This window comes from Callospermophilus lateralis, chromosome 3, assembly GCF_048772815.1.
Source record: "Callospermophilus lateralis isolate mCalLat2 chromosome 3, mCalLat2.hap1, whole genome shotgun sequence".
In the NCBI taxonomy this organism is placed as follows: Eukaryota; Metazoa; Chordata; class Mammalia; order Rodentia; family Sciuridae; genus Callospermophilus; species Callospermophilus lateralis.
The window spans coordinates 17,448,059-17,470,639 of record NC_135307.1 but is presented as its reverse complement, the minus strand read 5'-3'; the positions used below and the strand labels follow the sequence as shown (position 1 = coordinate 17,470,639).

Sequence of the window (22,581 nt, the reverse complement as noted above, 5' to 3'; positions counted from 1 at the left end):
TTAGGTCTACTAATGTTTGAGGCACAAATATTTACTACTGCTATACCTTTCTGTTGGATTATTCCCTTTACCAATATGACGTGAGCTTGTCTCTTTTGATTAATTTTGGATTGAAATATCTCTTGTTGGTTATAACAGTAGCTACTCCTGCTTCTAAAGGCTCCATTTGCATAGAATATCATTTTTAATCCTTTCAATTTTAGCCTATGGATGTCTTTGCCTAAGAGGTGTATCTCTTGCAGGCAACACATAGATGAGTCTTGTTTTGTAACCCAACCTGCCAGTCTATGTCTTTTAATTGAAGAGCTGAGACCATTTACATTCAGTGTTATTGTAGCAAAATGTGTATTTTCTGATATATTGATTAATTTCTAATGTATAATTTGATCTTAATTCTCATTTGCTTAACTATTTTTGTCCTGTCCTGAGCTGAGCTATTTTTCTTTCTCTTATTAAAAGATTTATTTACATATCTTTTGCAGCACTGGCTTAGTAGTCATAAATTTGTTTAGTTTATACTTATCTTGGAAGATTTTTATTTCATTTTCAATTCTGAAGGATGGCTTTCCTGGATATAGCAGTTTCATTTGTAGCATTTGTATTTCTGGGCATGAACTCGTCATTCCCAAGCCTATCTAAATTTTAGGGTCTCTTTTAGAAAATCAGATGTTATTTTGATTGGTTTACTATTAAATGTGACCTTACATTTCTCTCCTGAGGCTTTTAAAATTTCTATCCTTATAGTTGGCATTTTAATTATATTGTGTGATAGAAAGGATCTTACTTGAACTTGTCTACTCAGGGTTCTAAATGTCTCCTTTTATCTATGTCCATCTCATTCCCAAAGTTTAGAAAAATTTATGATATTGTTTTCACTGAAAAGATTATCTATGCCATTAGCCTGTATTTCTCTTCCATTCTTGATGATCGTGATTCTTAAGTTTGATCTCTTAATATTTTCCCAGAGTTCTAGTATATTCTGACCATAATTTCTTATTTTTTAAATAATGTCTGAATATTCAAAGCTGGCCAATTTGTTTTCAAGCTCTTAAGATTCTGTCTTTCAACTGATTAAAAAAATTAGTTGAAAATCAGACTTTCAACTGATTTTTTAAATTTGATCCATTATGTATTTCATATCCAAGATTTTTCTTTGGTTCTTTTTCATTATCTACTGATAGAATTTTTCATTCATATCCTGTAATGATTTCCTTAAATATATACAGTTATTTTTCTGTATTTTTCATAACTCATTGATTTTTTTAATATTCACTTTTCTGAATTCTTTATCTTTATTTATTTATTTTTTAAATTTATTTATTAATTTTGCATTACAATTCTTAATACACCATTATATCATAATTTATCATATTTCTGATTATATATAAGGTATGTTGACACCAAATTCATATCTTCATACATGTATTTTGTATAATGATGAGGGTCTCCTTTCACCATCCATGCTATTCCCCTTCTCCCTCCTTTTCCCTCCCACCCATATTCCCTATCTAGAGGTAATCTTCCTCCCTTGCTCTCCCTCCCCAATCCCATTTTGAGTCACCCCCTTATAACAGAGAAGACATTCGGCATTTGTTTTTTGGGGGATTGACTAACTTCACTTAGCATAATTTTCTCTAATGTCATCCGTTTCCCTGCAAATGCCATGATCTTATTCTTTTTTATTGCTGAGTAATATTCCATTGTGTATAAATGCCACTGTTTTTAATCCATTCGTCCACTGAAGGACATCTAGGTTGGCTCCACAGTTTAGCTATTGTGAATTGTGCTGCTATAAACATTGATGTGGCTGTGTCCCTGTAATATGCTGTTTTTAGGTCCTTTGGGTATAGTCTGAGAAGAGGAATAGCTTGGTCAAATGGTGGTTCCATGCACTGGAGAAAGGATAGCATCTTCAACAAATGGTGCTGGGAAAACTGGAAATCCATATGCAACAAAATGAAATTAAATCCCTATCTCTCACCATGCACAAAAGTTAACTCAAAATGGATCAAGGATCTAGGGATTAAACCAGAGACTCTGCATCTAATAGAAGAAAAAGTAGGCCCTAATTTCCATCACGTGAGGCTAGGCCCCAACTTCCTTAATAAAATGCCGATAGCACAAGAATTAAAACCAAGAATCAACAAATGGGATGGATTCAAAGTTTTTTTCTCAGCAAAAGAAATAATATGTGAGGTGAATAGAGAGCCTACATCCTGGGAACAATTTTTTACCCCTCACACATCAGATAGAGCTCTAATTTCTCAGGTATATAAAGAGCTCAACAAGATAAGCACCAAAAAAACAATTAATCCAATCAATAAATGGGCTTAGGAACTGAACAGACACTTCTCAGAAGAGGATATACAATCAATCAACAAATATATGAAAAAATTGCTCATCTTCTCTAGCAATCAGAGAAATGCAAATTAAAACTACTCTAAGATACCACCTCACTCCAGTAAGAGTGGCAGCTATTATGAAGACTGTTGAGAGCCACAGCCAAAGGGGCCCCAGCAAACTTTCAGACTGTCAGCTGATGATTGGCTCACAGCAGCCCCAGCAACATCTAGCTGATTGGCTCCTCTGCGGTGATGCTCATTGGGCTGTTTCCCTGCCCTTTCAGGCCACAGAGCTGCTCATTGGAGGACTTTTTTGGCTCCGCCCACGCAACCCAGCCAATCGACCTCAAGAGCAGGAGGATTGGGGGAGGTGGAGAGGCTGGTGGTTTGAGGAGTGGCTTGGGGGAAGCCGGTGATGGCAGTTGGGCTCTGAGGGTTTTTTCCTGAGGAGCTGTTTTGTTTGGTGTGTGTGGTTCTAAAAATAAAGTTAGTTTCTTTTGACAAGTGGCTCCTGAATTGTGCCCAGCCAGACTGCGGCAGAAGACAAACAACAACAAGTGCTGGTGAGGATGCGGAAAAAAAGTACACTTATACACTGCTAGTGGGACTGCAAATTGGTGCAGCCAATTTGGAAAGCAGTATGGAGATTCCTTGGAAAACTGAATTCTTTATCTTATATTTCATCCCTTCAATATCTTTGAAGTCAGTTTCTAGTGAATCATGAACCCTAGAAGGCATCATATTACCTTGTTTATTCATGTCTCATATATTCCCAAGTTATGATTTGTGCATATGTTAGGATAAATTTCCCTTCTACTTTTATGTGGGGGTCTTTTTCAAAAACAGTCTTCTCTTGGTCAAGTATTCAGGGATGACTGCTGTGAATTACTGAATATAATTGGGCTCCTTCTAGTAAGTCAAACAACAGTATTGTATACAGCAGGGACCATGAGGTACACCCTCTGTGACTGTGCTCCTAGACTTGTCAACTCTACATGTTTTCAGTCTATATTGAGGTCCCTTGTCAGTATAGTGTCCTCAGTCTTTGTTTTATTTCTCTCTGCTGTTACTGTTGGACCACAGTAACAGTGGAACCTGAGAGACTCCTAGTCATTCCTACCTGGGGTCTGGTCATCACTTGGGTTTATCATCTCCTCTATTCTTTATGGTACAGTGTGGCTGAAGTTTGAGTGAAGTTTTGTTGTATGCAGAGCAAGGTATGCTCTCTCTTAAATGGCTTGGGGTACAGCTCAGTAGCATAGAATCTACTATCACTATCTGTGATAGTGTCACACCAGATTACCAGCACTTCACAGACACGGGGGGAATAAATGACAGCAAAAACAGCAGGCAATAACATATACTAATACCAAAAACATCTACAACACATTAATAATCACAAAAATGGTGGGAGTCAAAAATTAATAACAGCAAAAACGACAATTAAACTAGATATAGCATTGAAGCAAACATCAGCTGTCAAGAACATATGCACAATGCTAATAATCTCAACAACATAAATAGTGGGGGCAGAAATTACTAGATACTTTTAATTGATGGTAAAAATACAGTTCATTAAAAGAAAATGGGATAGAATGGCCAAAGAAAGATTAAAATATTCAAAAGGTAAAAAGAGAGAAAACAGAACAAAATTAGTAAGTGAAAGCCAAAAAAGAAAGAAGTGAGGGAAAAGAAACTAATGGAGAAAGAGCAAAAGAGATAAAGAAAAGAGAATTTATTAGAGGGAGAAAAAAGTAGAAAAACACTAACAGAAGAATAACAAATGGAAAAATTATTTAAGAAGAAAATATGAGTGTATTTATATGAGAACAAACAAAAAATTCTTAATAAAAAAATGAAAAGAATTATCTCCACTGGTCAAAACAGTGGTAAAGAATGGATATTCCCTACCTTTGTTAAACTAATCTTTTTACTATTTCTTCTTGGGCTGTTCACCCCCATAGAAGAAGCAGTATGGATTATTCAACCTTTCTTTTTGCATTGCCTGCCAATCTTCTGGCTGAAATAATTCTCAACTTCCTTGTTCACCAGTATAAGGTCAGATGGAATGGAATGGGAAGTACTATATATTGGAGTTTTGTCCAGAGACACAATCAATGCATTCCTGGGGCAGAGCTAATGCTGAGTTCTAGACAGGAAGTTCTCTTGACTGGGGTCTAACTCTGATCAGAATTTTAGAACTTTGTCAGGTAGTATCTATGCCGAAGAGATTAGATCATCAGATTAGACCCCCAAGGGCCAGGGAGATGCTCATCTATGCTAGGCAACTGGACCTCAGGTACCTGTCATGAATTTTACTCATAAGGCAGAATAATGAACACAGATCTCATGCACTAAAGCACCCATGACTACAGCCTTCTAAGACATAGTCCCTAAATATAATCACATTCACCTGTTTGATTTCACAACCCTCTTCAGCTGGTTGGAGCCACCAGACCCAAAGGGAAAGTAAATTACACTTTCCTCCATACCTTATGACCTGAATTCTCCTGGATACAATTCTGTGCCTTTTTCAGTCATGTTCTGCCAGGTGCACCCTAGGCCACATGGTAGTTGTTGACCTGAACAGGGTAACAATATTTGCTTTGATATACCTACTTCTCACAGTAGCAAACTCCAGTGTGATTTCACAAGATGGCTTCCCACATCAGCTCCCCCCTCACAAGGTGAGAAACCTAGAACACTTTTTAGAACTCCAGACTGCACTGCAGCCTCTGAATCAGCTAAATTCACAGTGTCCTTATATTCTATAGGTGTTTCCAAGTTAAATTTGCCACGGTTTCTCTTTCCCCTTGTGTTACCTCTTTCCTCTACAGTGACCTGGCAACACTGTCACCACTGGCGTGGCTTCATATACTCCTTTGTTATCCTCTCTTTGAAATACCAAACTTTCTGGGTCTCTGAAACTGATTGTCCAATATGGAATTTCAATGAATTCCCTCAGTCAGGCGCCTCGCTGAGAAGCAGTATTCCTGCCGCTTTAATTCCAGGCCATGGGGCAACAGGAGCATGCAGTCTTACCCTACCATGCTATTTTTTTCACTCCCAAAATATTTTAGGGGAAAAAATTTGAGAAAATAGCAGAAGCAAGAAGGTTACTCTCTTTTCCCCTGCTTTTCTCCCTTGAAGCAGGTCATAAGAGCCTCATTTGACAAGTTCCAGAGGAAAAGAACTTCCTTAGCTATGAAGAAAAAATTTCTGGTGAAGAGAATGAGATGCCCACTGGTTCTAGAGCCTGCATAGGAGATCCTGGGACAACTGACAAAAAAAAAAAATCTAGCAAAAAGTTAAGAATTCTTGCCAAGGCCTGCTCTCCTGGATTTCCTTATAGCATACCAGGGTAAGAGGAAAGTTTAAAAAAAAAAAAAAAAAAAAAAAACACTTCTTGTCCTTTCCTTTCCAAATTCAGCTTAGCAGGAGAAAAACATTTGTTTAATCTATTACTCTTGTGTAAATTTGGTTTGGGGTCCCTTCTAGTTACAGATCCTTCTCCTCTCAGGGATAACTATACTGCTTTTTTGTTTGTCTCAACTTATGCCCCAAGATCGTAGCCTGACTTTCTGCCTGTCTGTGGCATCTGAGTTTCCAGTTTTGTTTGTGCAGGCACCCAACTTCATGTTAGGAGCCCCCAAAATATGGCTGACTCAAAATATGTGTTATACCCCATTAGTAGTTAGCATACTGAGTGCTGCCAGCTCTGGTGGGGAGGATACCTGTGTCTTTCATTTGGCTCTCTGGGAATGACTCCATATCTAGGGAGAGCTGCATCTTTCTGTTGGGAAATCCTTTTTGTTCCACAGTAAATGCTGAAACGTTTATTGTTTGATTTCAAAGCACTTGGTAGCTTTGGGATAAAAAAGATCAATAGTGCCAGGAATATTTACTATTTGTCCTGGCTGAAACCTGACAATATAATACTTGGAAAAAATTTTCTAATTTTTTTAAGAGCATGGTAGGCTGGCATTCAGAAACCGATAGGAGACATATATATTTTTAAGGCCTATCTCAATAGGATCCTGGTTCTCCCATGGGTCGACTGAAAGCCTCTTCAAACCCCTGTGGACTATACACTACATCAACACTCTATCCATGTCCTTAAGCCTAAGCTCCCAAACTGGCACTAATAAGACCTCTACTTTCCATTTGCCCCTGCTCCCCCTTCCTCCTTTTGCCACTTTGTCTTCCATTCAGGTCCCTGAGTCCTTGGATTTGTCCCACTTCCAGTTCCTGCTTTCTCCATTCCTCTGTTCACCACGGCCAGACCTTTCTCCTTCCCACTACAGCCATTTGAAATCTAGGCCCCTTTCTCACAATGGACTCAATATCCCCAAAAGCACCTTCCTGAGACTGAAAATGGAAAAAAGCCACAACCTCTGTGAGATTACGTATCAGGGCAAGGGAAGGTGTTAAAGTCCTCCCCAACAAATACTGGTGGACGGTAACCTTACAGAACCCCACGGCCAGAAAGACAAGCTCCAACTACCAACTACACAGACCAGTGAGTTATATTGCCTTTTCTTAACTCACTTGTGGCTAGAATTTTTAAACGAAAGCTCTAAGACCTTGGCATCTGTCTACATGTTTATGTGTACTCATGCAGAAAACTAAAAACTAAGGGTGTATAGTTTTGCATTATCCTATTTTTCCAAAAGTAAAAAAGTGAGTTAATCCAGTATCAATAAGGAAAAATTACCATAGTTTCAACGATGATGGTGAGGTTACCAAAGCCATCAGTCAGAGCTACATAGCTTCCTCCTTTCTCTAAATGTCCAACTGTCTTCAGGTAATACCAACCTGGCTGAGTAAACTGAGTGGTATGAGCTGCAGAAAAGCAGAAAAAAAGTACAAATGAGATGAAAATGGTCATGATGAGGCTTCTTTTAACAAGTCTGCCTACCAATTTGAGTCTGATTGATTCTAACCAGCTACATTCTATTTTACAGGAAACTACATTCCAAGTTTTAAATATTTCAAGTTTTAAATGAGGAATTCAGTTAAATGGTGTAGCTGCAAGAAGATTCATGGAACAACTGGTAAAAATAAAAGAACTTGTCAATTCAAGAATATTTATTAGTTTGGGTTTTTTTCCCAAAAGCAAAGTTAAGTCAATCCTCCCAAGCTTTGTTCATCTCTATTTAACCCATCCTAACTACACAAAGAAGGGGGCAGTCATTAAGAAAATTAAGGTACTTCAAAAACTGTATGGTTTCAAACAAATTTGTTTCCACAACATATGTATTTACTGGTCACTTCCAAACCTGGTTCTGAAAATGAATTAAGCAAGCAATATTCCAAGTCCACAGTTAAAAAAAAAAAACCCAGTCTCAAATTAATAAGGGCATATCAGTCTCCTAAGTAGGTTCAAGAATTTAAACATGTAAGAAGCTTGCCAACTAAGATTTCTAAGTCTGAAAATTCAACTTAATTTTTCTGTAGTTTTCAAAGAACAAGTTAAGGAGCTTAGAATGATGTCATGATGACATGATTAATTTCCTAATTATAGATCTGCCTGAGGAAAGCACATCAACTAAAACAGAAAATCACCAAAATACAAGTTTAAAATTAAAACAAGTTCACTTTGAATTAATATTTTCCCTCTGAAAGCATCTTATCTATGACTGTGGCTATGATTTTAAAACAAAATGGTTATAAGTGTTTAATATTTTTACAAAAAAGTTTGGAAAAAACAAATTTAATATGAGCCGGGTGCAGTGGCGCATACTTGTAATTCCAGTGGCTCAGGAGGCAGAGGCAAGAGGATTGCAAGTTCAAAGTCAGCCTCAGCAATTTAACAAGGCCCTGAGCAACTCAGTGAGACCTTGTCTCTAATAAAATACAACATAGGGCTGGGGATGTGGCTGTGTGGTCGAGTGCCCCTAAGTTCAATCTCCAGTACCCCAAAAAATAAATAAATTCAATATGAATCAAATGGACTTTCTCATTTTGTTTGAACTACATTCATAATTAATAGGCTTATATCCCTTCATGAAAAAGTGAAACCATGCCATCCCTTGTCTGCATGATCTCAACTTTACTTGTAACTAATGAATGAAACTGTAGAAAAAGCTTTGTTTTAGTGGGAATGGGTCAATCTATAGCCCTGTCTTTGAGCTAATATAAATCGTGTCCTGTGTGGGACAGATTTAATTGATGTCTTCCTGGCTTGGAAAAACTCAACTTGTCTCCATCTACAATTCATCTCAAATTCCTTTATTCCATAAAAATTTGTAATTGTTGACTTTTCCTTTAAACTGGTTCTAACATATGCTTGGTTCCTTCATATCATTAGAGTAACATAAAATCTTCAGCATGTGCTCTTTTTTTGTCTATGAGAATTATGATTGCATTTTTTCTGAAAATGAGCTTTTAATAAAACCCACTAGTAGATTTAAGGAACCATCTAAAGCCATGATATTTCATACAATGTTTATATTTACTTACTCATTTAATGACTCAATAAATACAGTCCTTGTTAACCAACTTGTTATTTAACCAACTTTTTTATTTATCACCTTCAATTTTGTTAGCATACTATTCTAATCAAAATAATTTATGTAAAAAGAAAAACTGTCTCCTAGACTAATTTTAAGACTTTGAGATGCTCTGAATTGGAATGAATCTGAACAAACATATCATCTTATTAGCAATTATAACATGATTTTAGACTTGGGTGATTATTTCTGTCTTTACCACCACACTTCCTTCTTCCCTTTCCCTCCCTCACACCGTCTTCTCCTTCTCCCTCTTCTTCTTCTCCCCCCCCCCGACCCTCCTTTCTCTTCTTTTCTTTCTCTTCTCCCACTCTTTTTTTCTAAGCGTCTGGTTTTAGAATAATTATCTATGAAATATAGAAAGTGTCTCATTACAAAAATTATTCTTATAAAACACTGGCTAATCTCACTTAAAATAGAAATACACACTTAAGACATGGACAAGCACACAGTTTATATAATCTCCTATAGGTGTTTAGGTAGTGAGAAATACCAAACCATACCTGTCACCCAGATAGGAGATTCTACCACATAGTGTCCACTCCATGGCTCCTGGGCAGTCATCAATCCACATCGCCCATATGGCAACTGTTCATAGTAACTAGCCACCAAATTCCAAGCGATTGTGCTAAAGGATTTGTTTGATAAAAAAGAAATAACAAAATAAATTGTGAGAAAATATAAATGTCTATGAACCTCAAGTAAAAACTTTTTATCATGATTATATATGCATGACCACAATAAAATCACCCAAAAACCTATAAGTTGCCTAAATGCACTAACATTTTGAAAAATCCACTGTTATATGCATGTAAACATTTCTAATGGAGAACCACACATAATAAAAAACATACAAATGTTTAGGAGATATACAAGCTCTTTACTAAACAGTGGTGTAGTCATATAGCTTTTTATTGAATTTTCTTTTTCTTTTTTACACTGTGGTACTGGCGTTTGAACTCAGAGGCATTCTGCCACTAGGCTACCTTCCTAGCCCTTTTTATTTTCTATTTTGAGACAGGATCTCACTAAGTTGCTGAGGTTGGCCTTGAATTTGAGATCCTCCTGCCTCAGCTCTCCTATCCCAGGTCACTGGGATTATACATGTGTACAAATATCATTTCAGCTTGTATAAAGCTATTAATTAGAATAGAAACTTCCATTTCTGGGAAAAGGGAAATATTCAATGAGGTATATTTTCTACATTGGTGTTTCCCAATTTTGCAGAATCACCTGTGGCACTGAATAGAGGGGACAGAGTCCTAGAGCCTTCCTTTTAGCATCTGCTTTGGTTAAATATGTGCAGCTGCCTAGCAGTCAGTAAAATTCCTTTACTCCATAAAGGAGTGCTTATCAGGTGCTTATAAAGACAAGGCAAGTTTGGGAAATACTGCTTTCTGTAACAGAATATGCATAGGCATGAAAAATAAAATGGAAATATACTTAAATATCAAAGGAAATTCATAGTGGCATGTTAAGTGAAAAGTATATCACCTAACAGATTATACAGGAAGGTCTCAAATTTGTATTAAAAATATATTTGTGTAAATAAAATATAAAAGGATATATACCAATATTTTTAAGGACAGTTACTTCTGAATGGTTAGATTATAGGTGATTTGTATATATCTTCAGTTTCTAAATTCTCTGACATAAACATGTTTTATCTTAATACCAAGCAGGCCATGATAAGCATTATTTTTTTCAAAAAGATATCCAAAAAATGCAAATGTATGTCAACAAAAATATATAAGTTGGTTTGCCCTTGTTCTATTTTTCATGGTCTTAGAAGGCTAATTTGAATCTAATTATAATTAAAGTATCATCAAAGCAATTAAGAAATGCTTCCTTTAGGAATAAGTAAAGCTGTGTTCTCCCTTAAGAACCTCTTGCGTGTATTGCAAATGAACAGTTCCCAAGTTAAGATGTCCCATGAGGAATCAACCATGCAGACTGTAAGCAGTTAGTCTTATAAAAGTCTTATAAAAAAATGGCCTGTTTTTTTTTTTAAAGATGACTATTTAAAAAAAAAATGGTGAAAGAGACAACTACTGTAGATTAAGAGAGACTTTAGGGCCACAGCTTCTACATGGAAAGCATGGTGCTTAATTAGATCTTCCTTTAAGAAAACAGAAAGTGATAAATGACATTTTAGATAATAGTGAAGAAAATCTGAATGTAGACTGGGTATTGGAAATATTTTCAAATGCTTATATGCACGAAAATTACATTCTAATCACGTAAAGAATATCCTTATGCTTTGGAGATAATTAAATATTTAGGAGTATGGTGTCATGATAATGATATATAATCTATTTCATAACTGTTAATTTAAAATATATGTTGCTTATCAAAAATCACAGAACTGCATGAATCCTACTATATATGTTATACCTCAATTAATACAACTTTACTTAATATAGACTATATTCAAATATGGAAAAACAGGTACAGATTAGATGTAAATCAGTTGTAGGTACAGGTATAGATGAAGCCAATAACACAAATGGTAAAATCACTGAATCTACGTTGTGAAAGCCCATCATCCTTCTTTTCTACTTACTGTCTAAATTTGCTATAACAGAAATCCTAAAAGGCTTTTAATAACTTACGAAGTCATGTAGCCATTGATATAATTTTGATTTAATATGCGACCCCAACAGCCAGCACCCACATCACTGTTTAAAGTGCTAAAATCTTCAGAAGACCAAAGCTTCTTCTGAGTCAGCTGTGCATTTCGAACTGTATGGGTCCCAGGATAATGAGCCCTAGAAAAGAAAAGGCAAAAGTGGGTAAAGGTCAGAATCTGGCATTTAAAAATATTTCTGAGTGAATTAAACACAAGTTTTCTCCAAGGCTCCCTATTTTTAAAAATTGGGCAGCTTCTTTCAGATAGATGACAGAAGCATCTGCTTCCCACATTTCTGTCCCGAGATTTTCTTACAATGATAGCAAAAAAGAAAAAGGGGTGGGGATTAACCTACAGTCACACATATGACAGAAAGAAAACGCATTAATGAGTGATAAAATTCTGGAAACCATAAAATAGAAGGATATGTTGATAGATGGAGATGGAAGAGGACACGGCCTAGAGTGCTCCAAGAGGAGAATGAGGTAAAGAGGGGATTCAAACTTTCCAGAGGAAGCTAGAGAGCTTGGGGACAGTAGGAAGGAATAGGCAAGGAGGAGGCCAATAATAAGACTAATGAGTCCATTATAGAAAGTGGCACCCTCTTCCTTACTGCTGCCCTTAGCGTCTAGAAAGGAGGACAGCATGCCATTTATTCCCAAGAAAAATACAAAAACAAACAAAACCCTATAGTTAATTCTTTCTCAAATAAAAATAATAAACTATATTGTCAAAGTTAGAAGTTACTATCTCAGAGTTGCTGCAGTTCTCAACCTGGGTAATTTTGTTCCTGAAGTGGATATTTGTCAAAATCTAAGACATTTTTTCAACTGTCCCACCTGGGCAGGGGAGATTTGCTATACAAGCACTCAATGAATTGGGCCAAAAATGCTACAGAGCATATAAAATGCATAGGACAGACCTCCACAACAAGGAATGTCGAGTGAAAATACCCATAGTGAAGAGAATGAGAAACTGCCCAGAAAATGAATCCCTCCCTCACTCTAGCATTTGAAGGGAGTCAATCTGGTGCAGCATAAATGCATACTTCTTATTGCAGGAGTAAAATACTGCCATACTGATGACTGTGGAGGCAACTGATGACATGAATAAAAATAAGTAAGAAACAGTAACAGAAAACAGAAAACCGATTGCCAATACAATAAGAGTGCACGTTAGTTAAATAACTGGAAATAAGAGTGTATACTTTTCAGGTCAACAATTATTTATAAAAAAAAATTAACACCATTATAAGCAGAATAAGAAAGATTAGATTATATCAGAATTCCAATCTTTATAGTATGGCATAGTAGTATTCATAACATCAAAAGAATGATCGTGAAGACATGTTTTAGAAATTATGTCCTTGCACAATTATGTTAAATTTCAGAAATCAAAATACTAATCTTTGAGGAGACAATAAAATGGCAAACTAGAGACATTTGGCATGTACCAGCTGCTTCTGAGGTTGACTCAAACCAACAGGTATGTGGTTGCATGAGGAGGTAGCCAGGTGCGGTCATGCATGCCTGTAATCCTGGCAGCTCTGGAGGCTGAGGCAAGAGGATCTCAAGTTCAAAGCCAGACTCAGCGACAGCGAGCCACTAAGCAACTCAGTGAGACCCTGTCTCTAAATAAAATACAAAACAGGGCTGGGGATGTGGCTTAGTGTTCAAGTGGCCCTGAGTTCAATCCCTGGTACCCCCACCAAAAAAATAAAATCCCTAGGAATAAATCTAACCAAGATAGTGAAAGACAACTACAACTCAAGTTACAGTACACTGCAGAAAGATATTGAAGAAGACATTATAAAATGGAAATACCTCCCATGTTCATAGATGGGTATAATTAATATTGTCAAATGGTCTTATTTCTGAAAGTGATATTCAAATTCAATGCAATACCTTTCAAAACACCAGGGGTATTCTTCATAGAACTAGAAAAATTAGTCCTAAAATTTCTATGAAAAAAAAAAAATAACCACAGTTGCACTTGCCTAGCACATGCAAGGCCCTGGGTTTGATCCTAAGCACCACATAAAAACAAATAAATAAAATAACAGTATTGTGTCCAACTACAACTAAAAATTTAAAAAAAAAAAAAGATAACCAAAGCAATGTTAAGCAAAAAGAACAATGTTGGGGGTATCACAATATCTAATTTCAAAATACACTAACCACTGTAAACAGCATGGTACAGGCTTTAAAAACAGACAAGTATATCAATGGAATAGAAAACACAGATATATACCCACATGGCTACAGCCACCTGATTCTTAATAAAGGTGCCAAAAACATTTCTTAGAGAAAGACAATCTCTTTAACAAATAGTGCTGGGGAAACTCAAATATTCTTATGTAAAAGAATGAAACAATCCCTACCACCCTGTACAAAATCCAACTCAAAATGGATCAAATACCTAGGAATAACATCTGAAACTGCTAGAAGGAAACAAGAGTTAACATTTTAAGATAAAGTCACAGGCAAACTACAGACATTTGGCATGTACCAACTGCTTCTGAGGTTGACTCAAACCAACAGATATGTGGTTGCATAAGGAGGTAGCCAGGTGCGATTAGCTCAGAAATAGTAGCAAGAACTGACAAATGGCTGGTATCAAATTAAAAATCGTCTTCACAGTAAAGGAAACAAAGGAATACAAACGACTTATGGAATGGGAGAAAAATCTTGGCCAACTATTCTTCCAACAGAGAATAAATACCCAGAATATATAATGAACTCAAAAACTAAACACGCACGCACACACACACACACACACACACACACATCCAGTCAATAAATGGGCAAATGAACTAAATAGACACTTTTCAAAAGAAGTACAAATATTCAATAACTAGATGAAAAAATGTTCAATATCTTTAGCCATAAGTAAAATGCAGAACAAAATTACAATGAGATTCCACTTCACCCTGGTCAGAAGAGCAAACATCAAAAATGCAAATAACAATAAATGCTGGTGAGGATGCAGGGGAAAAGGAACTCTTATACAAACTGCTGGCTGGAATGTAAATTAGTGCAGCCACTATGGAAATCAGTATGGAGGTTCCTCAAAACACTAAAACTAGAACTACCATAAGATATAGGTATACTACCCCTGGATATATACCCAAAGGAATTAAAGTCAGCATGTTATAGAAATATCTATCTGTACACCCAAGTTTATTGTGGTACAAGTCACAATAACTAAGTCATAGAATCACCCTAGATAGCCAACAATAGATGAATAAATAGAAAATGTGGCATATATACACAATGGAATATTATTCAATCATAAAAAAGAATAAAATCATGTCCTTTGCATAAAACAGGATGAAACATGTTAAATGTAATAAGCTAAACTCAAAAAGTATCATATTTTCTCTCATAATCTGGAGTGGGAGGGACAACATGAGTGTAGTGTGACGCTATTAGAGAAGAAAGGGATAGGAGGAGGGGTGAGAGGGAAAGGATGAGTAATGGGCAGGTGCACATCATCAAAATATGTATAACATATGTACAATAAAGAGACAATGAAACCCACTATTCTGTATAATTAATATGAAATAATAAACTGTTCTTCAACTTTTTAAAAAATATAACTTGAATAAATTTTCACACTTCTGACTTATTCTTTTATCCCACAACTTCACTCTATGATCATGATATTCAGCTTTGCCTCCTCAGCCAAATATTTAGCTAGTTTTCTATTTAATATTTTTAACTATATTTAATATAATTTAGTTATATTTGAGAAAATGCATCCCTGATGAATCTGATCAAAATATACTTGCATATATTTTTTTAAATCTTAAAAGTATAAGCTATCATGTTTCCTATGACCAATAGATGTTAGGATCCTGAGTGAATTTTAATTCTATTTACAGTGTTCTATAGTTTCCAATTTGCTATTAAAAAAAAAAAAAGACATGCATAGGAGGGGCTGGGGTTATCACTCAGAGGACGAGCACTTGCCTAGCATGAGCAAGGCCCTGGGTTCAATCCTCAGCACCACATAAAAATAAATTAATTAATTAAAGATATTGTACCCAACTGCAACTAAAAAATAAATATTAAAAAAAAACATGCACAGGAATGAGTGACACATACTGCATTCATAAAATAATGAAATTGTTACCACGGTCAAAACCTGAGCAATTTATTAAATGATCTAAATAAATAAGGACAAAATTGATACTAAAATTTGATCCTTTCCCAATGTACAGATCTATTGCTAGTTCAACAAAATTAGAAGGCTCTTTAAAAATACAATTTTTAAATATAACACCATCAAGTAAAATTTCCCAATCATTCCACAGCATGATTTTTTCAAACTTTGAATGACAAATACAAGATCCCTCACAATGAACTGACTTTATAGTTTGCCAAGACAGAGCAATGTACCTACACTGAATTGAAAGAAAATTAGAACTTCTGGACAAGGCAGAGCTTGGTGTTAGCCCAGTTTCTAAAAATCCCTAGCACGCCTCCTGAAACCAAACAGACCAACCAGGTGTATTAATAAAGAAGATACCCAGGGCTGGGGCTGGGGCTCAGTAGTAGAGTGCTTGCCTAGCATGTGTGAGACACTAGGTTCAATTCTCAGTGCCATATGTAAATAAATAAATTAAATAAAGGTCCATCAACAACTAAAAAAAAATTAAAAACAAGATATTCACAAAGACAAAACATTTGTGAATATCTATACACCAAATAACAAAGCAGCAACTTTCATGAAGTTCAAACTGCATAGGATGAAAAGGAAAAACAGAATTCCTCTAACAAGAGGATTCACTCCTGGTAGCCCTGGATAGCTTAAGAGTACAATGTAATTAGGACACAGAATATCTAAACAGTATAATCAACTGGGTGGGTTATATGTTCAACACTGTATCCTGATACAAACTGTATACTAAGTCTAAAAGAATCTCTTGAGAAAAAATATTTTTTAGTCAAGTAAATTATTTGATATTAAATGACCAGAATGCAATAAAGTTAGGGCTTAATGATAACAAAACAGACTAATATGATAAAGCTAAAGCTCAGAGGAAAATTTACTGCATTAAAATGCCTATATTGTGGATAGGAAAAGAAATCAAATTAGTACTATTTGCTGATGATATGATTCTATACCTAGAACACCCAAAAAGTTCCACCAGAAAACTTCTAGAACTAGTAAATGAATTCATCAAAGTAGCAGGATATAAAATCAACACCCATAAACTAAAGGCATTTCTGTACATCGGTGACAAATCCTGAGAGGGAAGTGAGGAAAACTACAATTTACAATAGCCTCAAAAAAAAAAAAAAATACTTGGGAATCAACTTAACTAAGGAGGTGAAAAACCTATACAATGAAAACTACAGAACCCTAAAGAGAGAAATCAAAAAAGACCTTAGAAGACAGAAAGATCTACCTTGCTCTTGGATAGGAAGAATTAACTTTATCAAAATGACCACACTACCAAAAACACTATACAGATTTAATGCAATTCCAAGCAAAATCCCAATGGCATTCCTCATAGAAATAGAAAAAGCAGGGCTGGGGTTGTGGCTCAGCGGTAGAGCGCTCACCTAGCATATGCAAGGCCCTAGGTTCCATCCTCAACATCACATAAAAATAATAAACAAAATAAAAGTATTGTGTACAACTAAAAAATAAATATTAAAAAAAAAGAAAATAGAAAAAGTAATCATGAAATTCACCTGGAAAAATAAGAGACCCAGAATAGCTAAATCAATCCTTAGCAAGAAGAGTGAAACAAGTGGCATCACTATACCAGACCTTAAACTATACTGCAGAGCAATAGTAACAAAAACAGCATGGTATTGGCACCAAAATAGACTGGTAGACCAATGGTACAGAATAGAGGATACTGAGACTAACCCACAAAATTACAATTATCTTATATTAGACAAAGGTGCCAAAACATACATTGGAGAAAAGAGAGCCTCTTCAACAAGCTGGGAAAACTGGAAATCCATATGCAACAAAATGAAATTAAACCCCCATCAGGCATCATGCACAAAACTCAACTCAAATGGATCAAGGACCTAGGAATTAAACCAGAGACCTTGTGTCTAATAGAAGAAAAAGTAGGCCCAAATCTCCATCACATCAGGTTAGTCCCTCCTTAATAAGATTTCTATAGTGCAAGAATTAAAATTAAGAATTAATAAATGCTATGGATTCAAACTAAAAAGTTTCTTTTCGGCAAAAGAAACAATCAGTGAGGTGAATAGAGAGCCTACATCTTGGCAGCAAATTTTTACCCCTCACACTTCAGATAGAGCACTAATGTCTAGGGTATATAAAAAAAGCAAAAAACTAAACACCGAAAAACAACCCAATCAATAAATGGGCCAAGGATCTGAACAGACACTTCTCAGAAGATGATATACAATCAATCAACAAATATATGAAAAAAAATGTTCATCATCTCTAGCAATTAGAGAAATGCAAATCAAAACTACTCTAAGATATCATGTCACTCCAGTCAGAATGGCAGCTATTATGCATACGAACAACAATAAGTGTTGGTGAGGATGCGGAGGAAGGTACACTCATACACTGCTGGTGGGACTTCAAATTGGTGCAGCCAATTTGGAAAGCAGTGTGGAGATTCCTTGGAAAACTGGGAATGAAACCACCATTTGACCCAGGTATCCCTCTCCTTGACCTATACCCAAAAACAGCATACTACAGGGACACAGCCACATCGATGTTTATAGCAGCACAATTCATAATAGCTAAATGGTAGAACCAACCTAGATGCCCTTCAGTAAATGAATGGATAAAAAAAATGTGGTATATATACACAATGGAATATTACAATAAAAGAGATAAAATCATGGCATTTGCAGATAAATGGATGGAGTTGGAGAATATAATGCTAAGTGAAGTTAATCAATCCCCAAAAAAACAAATGCCAAATGTTTTCTCCAATATATGAAGGCTGATTCATAATGGGGTAGGGAGAGGAGCATGGGAGGAATAGACGAATTCTGGATAGGACAAAGGGTTGGGAGGGGAAGGGAGGGTTAGAAATGATGGTTGAATGAGATGAACATCATTAGCCAAAGTACATGTATGAAGACATGAATGGTGTGAATATACTTTGTATACAACCAGAGATATGAAAAATTGTGCTGTATATGTGTAATATGAATTGTAATACATTCCACTATCACATATAACAAATTAGAATAAATTTTTTTTAAAAATGCCTGTATCAATAAAAACAAAAAAAATCAAACATCCAATTTCATTATACAGTGAAACCTATATTTTAAATATTTTTCCTAACCAAATATATTCCAGATCAGTATAACTTTGTTTCCCCTTAAGACTTGAGCTATTATGAAAGTAATAACAATAAAGGCACACTAAACCATTTACATTTATTCTAACTTCAGTGTATAAAATGTTTAAATACATTGCTTCTCTTGTCACCCCCCAAAATTAATCCTAAATCTAATCTAATCATGTCTCTACCAATTTCCAATAAGAAACAGGTTACATAAGCATGTTAAATTAAACTACAAGGATATAATCAATAAAATCTAGACAGTGAGAAACTTAACAATATAGTTTCTTCAACAAATAAATTAAAAGAAAAAAATCCCTAAAGATTAAAAGAGACTTAAATATCAACAAATCAACAATGTATGAATCTTAAATTAATCCAGTTTCAACCAAATAAACAGTAAAGAAATGATAACAGGCATCTGGTAATATCATTAAGCTTAAATTTTTATGTAATAATCATATTTTTATAAAAGAATTTATATCTTTAGAAATACATGGTAAATTTTTTATGGAAAAAATAATATAAAATGTCTGAGATTTGTTTCAAAATAACGTGAGGAGGAAGAAGAAAGGAATAAGTATGAGTGGAGAACGAGTCAGCGGTTCTTAGTTTTTCAGGCTCAGTGACAGGAGCATAAATATTCATTATATCATTCTGCTATCTTTGTGTACTTTCAAAATTCTCCACAGGAGAAAGGAAAAAAGCAAATGTAGAGATCAAACAGATTTCAAAATAGAACATGTTCCACACATATACATATTCAATTTTTCAAATGTTTATAAGAATCTAATGGTGAATAAAATATAAATTCACTGGAGAATCCAGTCCTGACCTCTCAGGGCCCACAGTTGAAGCAGAGATGGATTAAGGAATAGGATCAAAGCTATGCTACTAAGGACATATGACAAAAGTTAGTTGGTGAACACACCAAACCATTTACAAGTGTTCGTGCAAAAACTCCCAGCCACAGAAACCTGACTTAGGAACTAATTTCACAACACTGCCTTTAAAATTTACAAAATTAAACACTACTCTGCCATTATCTACATAAAGCCCTGTTTCATTACTCCAAATAACAACACATATTTAAATATTACCAAACATTTCTTTGTCATAGAAAGATCCCTGAGTACATACACTTCAAAGGGAAAGCTATGAACCATGAGTTACCTTCTGAGAAAGAAATGAAACAGGGACGAGAAGACAAAAACAAAGACATAATCCATACCCAGATCAAGAAGAAAGAAAATGCCAGTTTTCAAAGTAAAGTGTGCCTTACCCTATCACATCAATCACCTTCCAGAGTGCAGAGTCCAGCAGCATGGAAGTAGAAATAGGCTCCCAGAGATTATCACTTGCTATGATTTTGACTTTCTGGAGACCCTGAGCGTTCAGCATCCGTCTCAACACCTTTTGAGAGAGAAACAGAGAGAGCACAGGAATTAATAATTGTTACAAATGAGTTTTCTGCTATTGAATTATGACCAAAATAGCTAAAATATCTTCAAAACAGCATTCTGGATGATGATTTCAATATATATTATTTCTCAAAAGAAATGTGCCTTCTGAGGCAAAATGTTTTACATTGTTTTCCCTCTGACTTTAAAATTATGTTTAATCAGAGAACTTAGAGGGTAGAAGGTGGGGAATAAAAGCAAAAATAATCCAAAATTTAATACTACCCAGAAACAGTCATTATTAGTTTGGTATACTTTCTTACAGGAATTTTCCTGTGCAGACTTAATAATAAAATTGAGATCATATTATACATACCATTTAGTAAAATGCTTTAACCTCATCTTATTTTAAGCTTTTCTCAATGTCTTTAAATATTCTGCCATTATTAGAAATATTACAGTTCCTAATATTTTGTACCATATTAGAGGAACTAAGGAATATTCCATTCCTACTATTAAGTCTTTCACATTTATAAACAGGACAGAAAATTTTAAAATCTACTTAAATTTAAACATACGAAATTTAAAAGAAAGTAGCTAAAGTTTAACAGGAAATAAACCCACAAAGCACAAATTGAGTGCTTTCACTGGTGCTTGGAACCATCCATGGGCCCATGAGGACTCCCAAGGCAGCACAAGATGGAGCCCTCACCCGAAGGTGCAGACACACTCAACAGGACACCAAAACGACCACAGTGAACTAGAACATCAAAAAACAGGTACATAACAAAATATATGGATTGTCTACAGGTATGACAGGAGCAGAGATGACACCATTTTACCCAGGATCAGAAGAATCTGATTTAACAGCAGAAGCAGCTCTTGATGGATGAATACAAACAAGTTCCCTGCTATCCATACATCCAAACACTTCAAACTGTCTGGCATACAGGAGCTCAATAGTATCAGTTGAATTAATTGCGATAAGCAAGCATAAACAATTTTGCAAGCTTTCTTTTCACCTTTAACTTTTCAGAACTCAGGAAATTTCCATTTAATAATGCTCTTTTAGGAGGCAAATAATAAAAGCTCTAATTATTTTAGAAAATATGGTGAGAACTGGAGTGACAATCCAAATATATCTTTCAAACAAGGTCAGTTGAGTCTGAGGGAACCCTGAAAGCAACACAAGATCCTTAGTAGTAGATAAGAGACCAACTCAAGATTCAGCAGGACAGAGAATTCCTGTGCCTCTATTAGGAGATCAGCCTTGAGTTTCATCACTCTAAAACCTTTCGTATTCATACAGAGAAGAGAGCGAACAACTTAGTCGAATTTGTATTTGTCACTATGTATATACCTCATTTTTCTAGTCCTGTTCCTAGATTATCATCAGTCAGATTGCTTATTTTTTTACACAGTACATTTGAATAACATTTCAAAACACACAAATCTATAAGCTATGATTTATAAATAAATTTCCATCCCAAAGTCAGTATGATTAGCAGTATTCTTTCTGTAAAATTTCATCAACCATATTTTCAAATGTTTTGGGGGAAGAAACTTTCCATTTAAAAAAAAATGCTTATTTATAAGATACATTAAAAGGATGAGGTTCTGGAGGATCCAGAGACTGCAAATTCATTTCTTTCTACCACCCCCCAGATCCATGATGAAATTTTCCAGACACAATTTAAAACCCTAAGAATACCATGAAAACCAGACTAAATCATAAGTTTAATTATACAACAAAAAATAAAATTTAAAAGAAGTAGTACCCTTATCATCTTTATATAACTTGCTTTTATTATATTTATTTCTACTCTTAAAACCAGATCCTCGGGCTGGGGGTGTAGCCCAGTTAGTAAAGTGCTTGCCTCGCATGTACAAGACCCTGAGTTCAATCCCCAGCATCAAAAAAAAAAAAAAATCCTCGTTCTTTCCAGGAGTCATCTTAATGTATACTATATGGAATTCATTAAGGTTATCAAACCTGAGCACTACATTCATTTGTCTTTATTGAACTATAGGCAATAGTTCCAATAGAAATACATTCCAATAGAAATCTGTAGATTTCAATAGAATCCTACTGAAAAAAAAAAACTGACAAGCACAAGCTAAAAGTTTCTATATTCTGAGACATTTTCCTTCAGGTAATCTAGTAAAATACTAGAAAAAGAAATGAAGTCTAAACTGTTCATAACACTGATGATGAGTCTGAGACCAATAATTAGTCTCCCAAATCAGGTGAGTTCAATTGGAATACAGTGGTGTTAAAACAGTAAAAACTAATAATAATTATTAAAATAATAATTAAAATAAAAATTTAAAAAATTATTATAGCAATAAGTAAAAAAATAATAACAACAAAATAGCTACATCAGTCCCAAATCAT

The 22,581-nt window shown here is 35.1% G+C and overlaps 1 protein-coding gene across 4 annotated transcripts in view; it reads right to left on the bottom strand.

Annotated features, from left to right (window-relative positions):
* Positions 1–22,581, bottom strand: part of Galc (galactosylceramidase) — a 66,602-nt gene that overhangs the window by 20,797 nt on the left and 23,224 nt on the right. For all 4 annotated transcript variants that reach the window (XM_076849778.2, XM_076849780.2, XM_076849781.2 and 1 more), the window contains 4 exons: positions 20,069–20,199; positions 11,467–11,622; positions 9,358–9,482; positions 7,057–7,184 (listed from right to left, as the gene is read on the bottom strand). In XM_076849778.2, coding sequence (XP_076705893.2) covers positions 7,057–7,184; positions 9,358–9,482; positions 11,467–11,622; positions 20,069–20,199 — 540 coding nt within the window. The remainder of the gene's footprint in view (positions 1–7,056; positions 7,185–9,357; positions 9,483–11,466; positions 11,623–20,068; positions 20,200–22,581) is intronic.